This window comes from Oncorhynchus kisutch, linkage group LG21 (assembly GCF_002021735.2).
Source record: "Oncorhynchus kisutch isolate 150728-3 linkage group LG21, Okis_V2, whole genome shotgun sequence".
NCBI lineage: Eukaryota > Metazoa > Chordata > Actinopteri > Salmoniformes > Salmonidae > Oncorhynchus > Oncorhynchus kisutch.
The window spans coordinates 39,622,160-39,634,659 of NC_034194.2; the positions used below are offsets into that span (position 1 = coordinate 39,622,160).

The window sequence follows — 12,500 nt, forward strand, 5'->3', positions numbered from 1 at the left end:
TTCTCTCTCTCTCTCTCTCTCTCTCTTCTCTCTCTCTCTCTCTTCTCTTTCTCTTTCTCTCTCTTTCTCTCTTTCTCTCTCTCTTTCTCTTTCTCTTTCTCTCTCTCTCTCTCTCTCTCTCTCTCTCTCCACCAGTACCTGACTAAGGGTTGTGAGACATCTGAGATGACACTACGTCGTAACGGGCTGGGCCAGCTGGGTTTCCATGTCAACTACGAGGGCATCGTGGCAGAGGTGGAATCGTACGGGTACGCCTGGCAGGCCGGGCTGAGGCAGGGCAGCCGATTGGTCGAAATCTGCAAGGTATGTCATTTTTAAAGTTGTAGATTTCATTGTGTCGTTGGATCATTCTTGTGTGTTTTGTTTGTAAATTATTATTGATACCATATAATGGTATAAAATCAACCATTCCGTCAAGGTTGCCGTGGCGACTCTGACCCACGAGCAGATGATCGACCTGCTGAGGACGTCGGTCACCGTCAGGGTGGTCATCATACCCCCGCACGAAGACGCTACGCCACGCAGGTGTGTGTGTGTTTGTCAGAGGGGTTGGTGATGGTGTGTGTGTCGTCATTATCATGTCAACCATGTGTGTGGAGTCTAACCTCTGCTTCTTACCTGACCCTCCTCTCTCTTCCTCCCCCTGTCTCCTCCAACTCCCCTTCTCTCTCTTCCTCCCCCTGGCTCTTCCTCCCCCTGGCTCTTCCTCCCCCTGTCTCCTCCAACTCCCCTTCTCTCTCTTCCTCCCCCTGTCTCTTCCTCCCCCCTGGCTCTTCCTCCCTCTCCCTCTCCCTCTCTCTCTCTCTCTACAGAGGTTGCTCTGAGCTCTACCGTATCCCAGTGGTTGAATATAAGGGGAGTGGTGAGAGTGGTTCGTTTGACTACAAGTTCCCGTTCCGCAGCAAAGACAACAAGTGGCAGAGAACCTCCAGTAGCCCCCAGCAGTCCCTGACGGCCTCCCCCCAGCCGCACACCCCCAACCGGGCCGTCAGCCTGGGGAGCTCTGGGGGGAAAACCCTGTCTGCTGAACGCCCAGAGAGAAACGCTGCTATACCACGCAGTGTTAGTAGTGATGGACGGCCGCTGGATACCAAGAGGTAGGGGGGGGGGTAGGTCGGAAGGGGAGGGAGGAGAAGGGGAGGGAGGGGAGGGGGGGGGGGGGGTAGGTCGGAAGGGGAGGGAGGAGAAGGGGAGGGAGGGGAGGGGGGGGGTAGGTCGGAAGGGGAGGTAGGGGAGAGGAGAAGGGGAGGGAGGGAGGTAAGGGAGAGGAGAGGGGGAGGAAGGTAGGGGAGAGGAGAGGGGGAGGGAGGTAGGGGGAGGGAGGGAGGGGAGAGGAGAAGAGAAGGGGAGGGAGGAGAGAGGAGAAGGGGAGGGAGGTAGGGGAGAGGGGGAGGAGAGAGGAGAAGGGGAGGTAGGGAGGTAGGTAAGGGAGAGGAGAGGGGGAGGGAGGGAGGAGAGAGGAGAAGGGGAGGGAGGTAGGGGTGAGGAGAAGGGGAGGGAGGTAGGGGAGAGGAGAAGGGGAGGGAGGTAGGGGAGAGGAGAAGGGGAGGGAGGTAGGTAGGTAGGGGAGAGGAGAGGGGGAGGGAGGTAGGGGAGAGGAGAGGGGGAGAGGGGAGGGAGGGAGGGGAGAGGAGAAGGGGAGGGAGGAGAGAGGAGAAGGGGAGGGAGAGGAGAAGGGGAGGGAGGTAGGGGAGAGGAGAAGGGGAGGGAGGTAGGTAAGGGAGAGGAGAGGGGGAGGGAGGGAGGAGAGAGGAGAAGGGGAGGGAGGTAGGGGTGAGGAGAAGGGGAGGGAGGTAGGGGAGAGGAGAAGGGGAGGGAGGTAGGGGAGAGGAGAAGGGGAGGGAGGTAGGTAGGTAAGGGAGAGGAGAGGGGGAGGGAGGTAGGGGAGAGGAGAGGGGAGAGGGGAGGGAGGGAGGGGAGAGGAGAAGGGGAGGGAGGAGAGAGGAGAAGGGGAGGGAGAGGAGAAGGGGAGGGAGGTAGGGGAGAGGAGAAGGGGAGGGAGGTAGGGAAGAGGAAGGGGAGGGAGAGGAGAAGGGGAGGGAGGTAGGGGAGAGGAGAAGGGGAGAGGAGGTAGGGGAGGGAGGGAGGGAGGTAGGAGAGGAGAGGGAGGGAGGGGAGAGGAGAAGGGGAGGGAGGTAGGGGAGAGGAGAAGGGGAGGGAGGTAGGGGAGAGGAGAAGGGGAGGGAGGTAGGGGAGAGGAGAAGGGGAGGGAGGTAGGGGAGAGGAGAAGGGGAGGGAGGTAGGGGAGAGGGAGAGGCATGTTTCTTCTCCTCTGATAACCCCCCCCCCTCCAGAAAGTCTCCAGGCAGTGAGAAATATGCTCTGGTTTCCTCTCTGGCACTGGGTTAGGGTCTAGGTTATGGTCAGGGTCTAGGTTATGGTCAGGGTCTGGGTTAGGATCAGAGTCTGGGTTAGGATCAGGGTCTGGGTTAGGATCAGGGTCAGGGTTATGTTCATGGTCTGGGTTAGGGTCGGTTATGGTCAGGGTCTGGGTTATGGTCAGGTTTAGGGTCGGGGTTATGGTTAAGGTCGGGGTTATGGTTAGGATCTGGGTCAGGGTCTAGGTTAGGGTCTGGGTCAGGGTTAGGATCTGGGTCATGTTCAGGGTCTTGGTTATGGTCAGGGTCTGGGTCAGGGTCTGGGTCAGGGTCTGAGTTAGGGTCTGGGTTATGGTTAGGATCAGTGTCTGGGTTAGGTTTTGGATCTGGGTTATGGTCTGGGTAATGGTTAGGATCTGGATCAGGGTTAGGTTTAAGATCTGGGTCTAGGTTAGGGTCTGGGTCTGAGTTGGGGTTTGGGTTAGGGTCTAGGTTAGGGTCTGAGTTGGGGTTTGGGTTAGGGTCTAGGTTAGGGTCTGGGTTAGGGTCAGGGTTATGGCCAGGGTCTGGGTTAGGATCAGGGTCTGGGTTATGTTCAGGGTTGGGGTCTGGGTTAGGATCTGGGTCAGGGTCTGGGTTAGGGTCAGGATTAGGGTCTGGGTTATGTTCAGGGTCTGGGTTAGGGTTTGGGTTAGGATCTGGCTCAGGGTTAGGATCTGGGTCAGGGTCTGTTTTATGGTCAGGGTTAGGATCTGGGTCAGGGTCTAGGTTAGGGTCTGGGTTATGTTCAGGGTATGGGTTAGTGTCAGGGTCTGGGTTAGGGTTTGGGTTCGGATCTGGTTCCAGGTTAGGATCTGGGTCAGGGTCTGGGTTATGTTCAGGGTCTGGGTTATGGTCAGGGTCAGGGTTAGGATCTGGGTCAGGGTTAGGATCTGGGTTATGGTCAGGGTCTAGGTTATGGTCAGGGTTAGGATCTGGGTCAGGGTTAGGGTCTCGGTCAGGGTTAAGATCTGGGTCTCGGTTAGGACCTGGGTTAGGGTCTGGGTCAGGGTCTTGGTTAGGATCTGGGTCAGGGTCTGGGTTAGAGGGTTAATGTCTATTCTGTGTTATCTCAACCCCTCCAGAATGTCTCCAGGCAGTGAGAACTATGCTCCGGTCTCCTCTCTGGCACTGGGCCGTTCTCCTCACAACCGATCTTCCCTGTCCAACCTCTCCTTCTCCAGTGACACCTCGCAGCATTGGAGGACTCAGAAGTCCATGCCCGAGGGGTAAGAGATAGCCTGGTTCCTCTCTAGGTTTCTTCCTAGGTTTTGGCCTTTCTAGGGATTTTTTCCTAGCCACCTTGCTTCTACACCTGCATTGCTTGCTGTTTGGGGTTTTAGGCTGCGTTTCTATACAGCACTTTGAGATATCAGCTGATGTACGAAGGGCTTTATAAATACATTTGATTTGATTTGTAGCGTACATAACACAGCCCTTTATGTAATAGTTAAGGAAGATGTTGAAATGGGAGATGATTGGAAAGGAATGAAGCACTATAGCCAACAATTGTTTTTAGTTTTTTTTCCCATGTGAAAACGCTGTGGTGCCTGTTGACCAGCTTGTGTCCATTACAGAGAAGCCGGACGTCAAGTTCCTCACGGCTCTGTCCATGAATTGTATAAAGATGCAAATGGCATCTTTATTCCCAATGTTCTCTCTCCTCTCTCCTCCCATCTGCCATTTGTCACGTAGCCCATGAATTAGTTCATGCAGAGGAAAGCAACTTCTGCCCATGACTGTCCTTTTGAATGTACTTTACATGAAATTGTCTTTATCTTTGTTATTATAATATGGCTAGCACATGTTTGTGTTCCTAGCAAATGACATCTGCCTTTATGTTCTGTGGGCGGCGACATGTCCAACATTTTTATTCAATTGGTTGTGTGTGTGTGTGCGTGCGTACGTGCTCTAGGTTTGGAGAACACAGACAACACTCCCCTCTGTCTACAGAGCGACAAGTGGTAGGAGAAGGCGGGGCTAGTGGCAAGTCCACACCTAATTGGCCGAGAGTGGAGGAAGGGGACGGGACCGACAGAGGTTCTACAGGTGAGATTGACCAATGGGAAAGAGAATTGCTAATATAGAAAGAAAAGAGTGCTTTATTCCTACTCCCAGATATTCACATTGTTGTCTGCAGTGATGTCCAGACATACTGTCAAACCACTGACAAGAAGCAGAGTATTGGCCATCATTATATAGTGATGTCATAGTATAACAGAAATATATTGGACCATAGTGATGTCATAGTATAACAGAAATATATTGGACCATAGTGATGTCATAATATTACAGAAATATATTGGACCATAGTGATGTCATAGTATAACAGAAATATATTGGACCATAGTGATGTCATAGTATAACAGAAATATATTGGACCATAGTGATGTCATAGTATTACAGAAATATATTGGACCATAGTGATGTCATAGTATAACAGAAAGATATTGGACCATAGTGATGTCATAGTATAACAGAAATATATTGGACCATAGTGATGTCATAGTATTACAGAAAGATATTGGACCATAGTGATGTCATAGTATAACAGAAAGATATTGGACCATAGTGATGTCATAGTATAACAGAAAGATATTGGACCATAGTGATGTCATAGTATAACAGAAAAAACATACACTGGTCGGAAGAAAGTAGAACACGTTACTGTGAGATGTTGAGTACTTTCACTGCACACACACACCTGCTCCTATACACACACCTGCTCCTATACACACACCTACTCCTAAAGATACACCTACTCCTAAACACACACCTACTCCTAAACACACCTACTCCTAAACACACACCTACTCCTCCTAAACACACACCTACTCCTAAAGATACACCTACTCCTAAAGATACACATACTCCTAAACACACACCTACTCCTAAACACACACCTACTCCTGAACACACACCTACTCCTGAACACACACCTACTCCTGAACACACACCTACTCCTAAACACACCTACTCCTAAACACACACCTACTCCTAAACACACACCTACTCCTAAACACACACCTACTCCTAAACACACACCTACTCCTAAAGGCACCTACTCCTAAACACACACCTACTCCTAAACGCACCTACTCCTAAACACACACCTACTCCTAAACACACACCTACTCCTAAACAAACACACACACACACATCTACTCCTAAAGACACACCTACTCCTAAACACACACCTACTCCTAAAGGCACCTACTCCTAAACACACACCTACTCCTAAACACACACCTACTCCTAAACACACACCTACTCCTAAACACACACCTACTCCTAAACACACACTTACTCCTAAACACACACCTACTCCTAAAGGCACTTACTCCTAAACACACACCTACTCCTAAAGGCACCTACTCCTAAACACACACCTACTCCTAAACAAACACACACACACCTACTCCTAAAGACACACCTACTCCTAAACACACACACACACCTACTCCTAAAGACACACCTACTCCTAAAGACACACCTACTCCTAAAGACACAACCTACTCCTAAAGACACACCTACTCCTAAAGATACACCTACTCCTAAACACACACCTACTCCTAAACACACACCTACTCCTAAAGAGACACCTACTCCTAAACACACAGCTACTCCTAAACACACAGCTACTCCTAAACACACAGCTACTCCTAAAGACACACCTACTCCTAAACACACACCTACTCCTAAACACACACCTACTCCTAAAGACACACCTACTCCTAAAGACACACCTACTCCTAAACACACACCTACTCCTAAACACACACCTACTCCTAAAGACACACCTACTCCTAAAGACACACCTACTCCTAAAGACACACCTACTCCTAAAGATACACCTACTCCTAAACACACACCTACTCCTAAACACACACCTACTCCTAAACACACACCTACTCCTAAACACACACCTACTCCTAAACACACACCTACTCCTAAACACACACCTACTCCTAAACACACACCTACTCCTAAACACACACCTACTCCTAAAGAGACAGCTACTCCTAAACACACAGCTACTCCTAAACACACACCTACTCCTAAAGACACACCTACTCCTAAAGACACACCTACTCCTAAAGACACACCTACTCCTAAACACACACCTACTCCTAAAGACACACCTACTCCTAAACACACACACACCTACTCCTAAACACACACCTACTCCTAACACACACCTACTCCTGAACACAAACCTTGTACTAAACACACACCTACTCCTAAAGACACACCTACTCCTAAAGACACCTACTCCTAAAGACACACCTACTCCTAAACACACCTACTCCTAAAGACACACCTACTCCTAAACACACACCTACTCCTAAACACACACCTACTCCTAAACACACCTACTCCTAAAGACACACCTACTCCTAAAGACACACCTACTCCTAAACACACACCTACTCCTAAAGACACACCTACTCCTAAAGACACACCTACTCCTAAACACACACCTACTCCTAAACAAACACACACACACACACACCTACTCCTAAAGACACACCTACTCCTAAACACACACACACACCTACTCCTAAACACACACCTACTCCTAAAGGCACCTACTCCTAAACACACACCTACTCCTAAACACACACCTACTCCTAAACACACACCTACTCCTAAACACACACCTACTCCTAAACACACACCTACTCCTAACACACACCTACTCCTAAAGGCACTTACTCCTAAACACACACCTACTCCTAAAGGCACCTACTCCTAAAGGCACCTACTCCTAAACACACACCTACTCCTAAACACACACCTACTCCTAAACACACCTACTCCTAAACACACACCTACTCCTAAACACACACCTACTCCTAAACAAACAAACACACACACACACCTAAACACACACCTACTCATAAACACACACACACCTACTCCTAAAGACACACACACCTACTCCTAAACACACACACACCTACTCCTAAACACACACACACCTACTCCTAAACACACAACTACTCATACACACACACAACTACTCCTACACACACACACCTAAACACAAACACACACCTAAACACAAACACACCTACTCCTAAACACACAACTACTCCTAAAGACACACACACACACCTAAACACACACACGCCTACTCCTAAACACACAGACACACACAGAGAGAGAGAGAGCCTCCTCTCTGTCACATATTATATAATGTGTGCGTACCTGCTGCTGTGGGTGACAGGAAGCTCCCCCATGGCTCTTCCTGTATGAAACGGCTGTTGGCTTTGACAGCACTGACAGCCCTACACTTCAGCCATACCCCTCTTCCTCCTGTCAGAACACACACACACACACATATATATACACACACCTACATACAAACACACATACACACACACACACACACACACACACACATTTATACACACACCTACATACAAACACACATACACACACCTACATACAAACACATATACACACACACACACACACACACATATATATATATATATATATATATACACACACCTACATACAAACACACATACACACACCTACATACAAACACATATACACACACACACACATATATACACACACCTACATACAAACACACACACACACACACACACACACACACACACACACACACACACACATATATAAACACATATGTATACATATATATATATATATATATATATATATATATATATACACACACACACACACACACACACACACACACATACAGTATATATACACACACATATACACACTTCTAAGAGCCACAGGTACTGTTAAAACCCCATTTTGAATGTCTCTTCAGCAATGTCAAATCAGATTACCTCGTCTACGAAACGCCACACAGATATACACTACATGACCAAAAGTATGTGGACACCTGCTCGTCTAACATCTCATTGCATAATCATGGGCATTAATATGGAGTTGGTCCCCCCCCTTTGCTGCTATAACAGCCTCAACTCTTCTGGGAAGGCTTTCCACTAAATGTTGGAACATTGCTGCGGGGACTTGTTCCATTCAGTCACAAGAGCATTAGTGAGGTCGAGCACTGATGATGGGCGATTAGGTCTGGCTCATAGTCTGCGTTCCAATTCATCCCAACGATGTCCGATGTGGTTGAGGTCAGGGCTCTGTGCAGGCTAGTCAAGTTCTTCCTCACTGATCTCAACAAACCATTTCTGTATGGACCTCGCTTTGTGCATGGGGGCATTGTCATGTTGAAACAGGAAAGGGCCTTCCCCAAACTGTTGCCTCAAAGTTGGAAGCACCGAATCATCTAGAATGTCATTGTATGCTGTAGCGTTAAGATTTCCCTTCACTGGAACTAAGGGGCCCTAACCATGAAAAACAGCCCCAGACCATTATTCCTACTCCACCAAACTTTACAGTTGCATTGGGGCAGGTAGCATTTTCTTGGCATCCGACAATCCCAGATTCGATTGTCGTACTGCCAGATGGTGAAGCGTGATTCATCACTCCAGAGAGCGAGTTTCCACGGCTCCAGAATCCAATGGCTGCGAGCTTTACACCACTCCAGACGACACTTGGCATTGCACGTGGTGATCTTAGGCTTGGCCATGGAAACCCATTTCATGAAGCTCCCGACAAACAGTTCTTGTGCTGATGTTGCTTCCAGAGGCAGTTTGGAACTCGGGTAGTGAGTGTTGTAACCGAGTACAGGTCCAGTTCTGTGAGCTTGTGTGGCCTACCACTTCACCGCTGAGCCGTTGTTGCTCCTCGGCGTTTTCACTTCACAATAACAGCACTTACAGTTCACCGGGGGCAGAAATTTGATGAACTGACTTGTTGGAAAGGTGGCATCCTATGACGATGCCGCGTTGAATGTCACTGAGCTCTTCAGTACAGGCCATTCTATTGTCAGTGTTTGTCTATGGAGATTGCATGGCTGTGTGCTCGTCAGCAACGGGTGTGGCTGAAACAGCCGAATCCACCAATTTGGAGGGGTGTATAACCAGTAGAACCCAACCCAGTCCAGTATAACCCAGTCCAGTATAAACCCAACCCAGTCCAGTGTAACCCAGTATTACCCAGTCCAGTATAACCCAGTATTACCCAGTCCAGTATAACCCAACCCAGTCCAGTGTAACCAAGTCCAGTGCAACCCAGTCCATAATAACCCAGTCCAGTATAACCCAGTGTAACCCAGTCCAGTGTAACCCAGTCCAGTATAACCCAGTCCAGTATAACCCAGTCCAGTGTAACCCAGTCCAGTATAACCCAGTCCAGTGTAACCCAGTCCAGTGTAACCCAGTCCAGTGTAACCCAGTCCAGTATAACCCAGTCCAGTAGAACCCAACCCAGTATAACCTAGTCCAGTGTAACCTAGTCCAGTAGAACCCAACCCAGTATAACCTAGTCCAGTGTAACCTAGTCCAGTATAACCCAGTCCAGTATACCCAACCCAGTCCAGTATAACCCAGTCCAGTGTAACCCAGTATAACCCAGTCCAGTATAAACCAACCCAGTGTAACCCAGTCCAGTATAACCCAGTCCAGTGTAACCCAGTCCAGTATAACCCAGTCCAGTGTAACCCAGTCCAGTGTAACCCAGTATAACCCAGTCCAGTATAACCCAGTATAACCCAGTCCAGTGTAACCCAGTATAACCCAGTCCAGTGTAACCCAGTCCAGTGTAACCCAGTGTAACCCAGTCCAGTGTAACCCAGTCCAGTGTAACCCAGTCCAGTGTAACCCAGTCCAACCCAGTCCAGTATAACCCAGTCCAGTATAACCCAGTCCAGTATAACCCAGTCCAGTGTAACCCAGTATAACCCAGTCCAGTATAACCCAACCCAGTGTAACCCAGTCCAGTGTAACCCAGTCCAGTATAACCCAGTCCAGTATAACCCAGTATAACCCAGTCCAGTGTAACCCAGTCCAGTGTAACCCAGTATAACCCAGTCCAATATAACCCAGTCCAGTGTAACCCAGTCCAGTGTAACCCAGTCCAGTGTACCCAGTCCAGTGTAACCCAGTCCAGTATAACCCAGTCCAGTATAACCCAGTCCAGTGTAACCCAGTCCAGTATAACCCAGTCCAGTTTAACCCAGTATAACCCAGTCCAGTATAACCCAGTCCAGTATAACCCAGTCCAGTGTAACCCAGTCCAGTATAACCCAGTCCAGTATAACCCAGTCCAGTATAACCCAGTCCAGTATAACCCAGTATAACCCAGTCCAGGTATAACCCAGTAACCCAGTATAAACCCAGTCCAGTATAACCCAGTCCAGTATAACCCAGTATAACCCAGTCCAGTATAACCCAGTATAACCCAGGCCAGTATAACCCAGTATAACCCAGGCCAGTATAACCCAGGCCAGTATAACCCAGTATAACCCAGTATAACCCAGTCCAGTATAACCCAGTATAACCCAGTCCAGTATAACCCAGTCCAGTATAACCCAGTATAACCCAGTCCAGTATAACCCAGTATAACCCAGTATAACCCAGTCCAGTATAACCCTGTATAACCCAGTCCAGTATAACCCAGTCCAGTATAACCCAGTATAACCCAGTCCAGTATAACCCAGTCCAGTATAAACCCAGTCCAGTGTAAAGCCACAGGGATCCTGTAATCAGTTGTATATGTCATTCTGAAGATTTCAGCCCAGTGCTGGCCAGTCCAGTTCAGCCAAGCACCACTCAATCTCTCTCATCCTCTTCTCTCTACTTCTCTGACCTCTTGACCCCTCAATCTCTCTCATCCTATTCTCTGACCTCTCGACCCCTCAATCTCTCTCATCCTCTTCTCTGAACTCTTGACCCCTCAATCTCTCTCAGCCTCTTCTCTGACCTCTTGACCCCTCCTCTCCTCCATCCTGAAAAAACATCAGTCATGGTCACACCATAAAGGGACGGAAACCACGGCCACACACACACACGGAGACATACAGAGACACACACAACACACGAAGAGAGACACACACACACACAGATACAGAGACACACACAGAGACACATGGAGAAACACACACTCGTTAGAGAGAAGGCAGACTGCACAGAAGACAACTGCTGAGGGGTGAAATATGGTTGAAATCATTCTCTGTTTACCATGGACTGCTGTTATGACACTTCTACTGTTCTTCATCATCTCTACAGTCCCTCTCTGTTCATCATCATCATCAGCTCTACAGTCCCTCTCTGTTCATCATCATCAGCTCTTACAGTCCCTCTCTTTTTTCTCTCTTCATCATCATCTCTACAGTCCCTTTGTTTTCTACTGTTCATCATCATCATCTCTACAGTCCCTCTCTGTTCATCATCTCTACAGTCACTTTGTTTTCTACTGTTCATCATCATCATCTCTACAGTCCCTCTCTGTTCATCATCTCTACAGTCCCTTTGTTTTCTACTGTTCATCATCATCATCTCTACAGTCCCTCTCTGTTCTTCATCTCTACAGTCCCTTTGTTTTCTACTGTTCATCATCATCATCTCTACAGTCCCTCTCTGTTTTCTACTGTTCTTCATCATCACCTCTACAGTCCCTCTCTGTTCTTCATCATCTCTACAGTCCCTCTGTTTTCTACTGTTCATCATCATCATCTCTACAGTCCCTCTCTGTTTTCTACTGTTTCTTCATCATCACCTCTACAGTCCCTTTCTGTTCTTCATCATCATCATCTCTACAGTCCCTCTCTGTTCTTCATCATCGTCATCATCATCATCTCTACAGTCTCTCTCTGTTCATCATCTCTACAGTCCCTCTCTGTTTTCTACTGTTCATCATCATCTACAGTCGCTCTCTGTTTTCTACTGTTCATCATCATCATCTCTACAGTCCCTCTCTGTTTTCTACTGTTCATCATCATAATCTCTACAGTCCCTCTCTGTTTTCTCTGCTCTCTGCATTATCTCCCCTACTTTATCCCCTCTCTTTCTCTCACACACACACAAACCACCCCACATAGCCGTGTCCCCCCTGGGTTCGTTGCTCACTAATTGCCTGTTCTGTCTATTGCTGTGTGGCTGTTGTGTAACACCTGGACAATTACATTATATGGACTTGTTTATTTATACACACACACACACACACACACACACACACACACACACACACACACACACACACACACACACACACGCACAGCAATAACTGCAGAAAACT

General features: G+C 48.2%; 1 protein-coding gene across 1 annotated transcript in view; it reads left to right on the top strand.

Moving 5' to 3' along the window:
- LOC109880261 (signal-induced proliferation-associated 1-like protein 1) overlaps positions 1 to 12,500 on the top strand; it is a 76,648-nt gene that overhangs the window by 37,872 nt on the left and 26,276 nt on the right. The window contains 5 exon segments of the mRNA XM_074933775.1: positions 136 to 303; positions 419 to 525; positions 813 to 1,097; positions 3,443 to 3,586; positions 4,273 to 4,406. Of these exon segments, the coding sequence (XP_074789876.1) occupies positions 136 to 303; positions 419 to 525; positions 813 to 1,097; positions 3,443 to 3,586; positions 4,273 to 4,406 (838 nt within the window).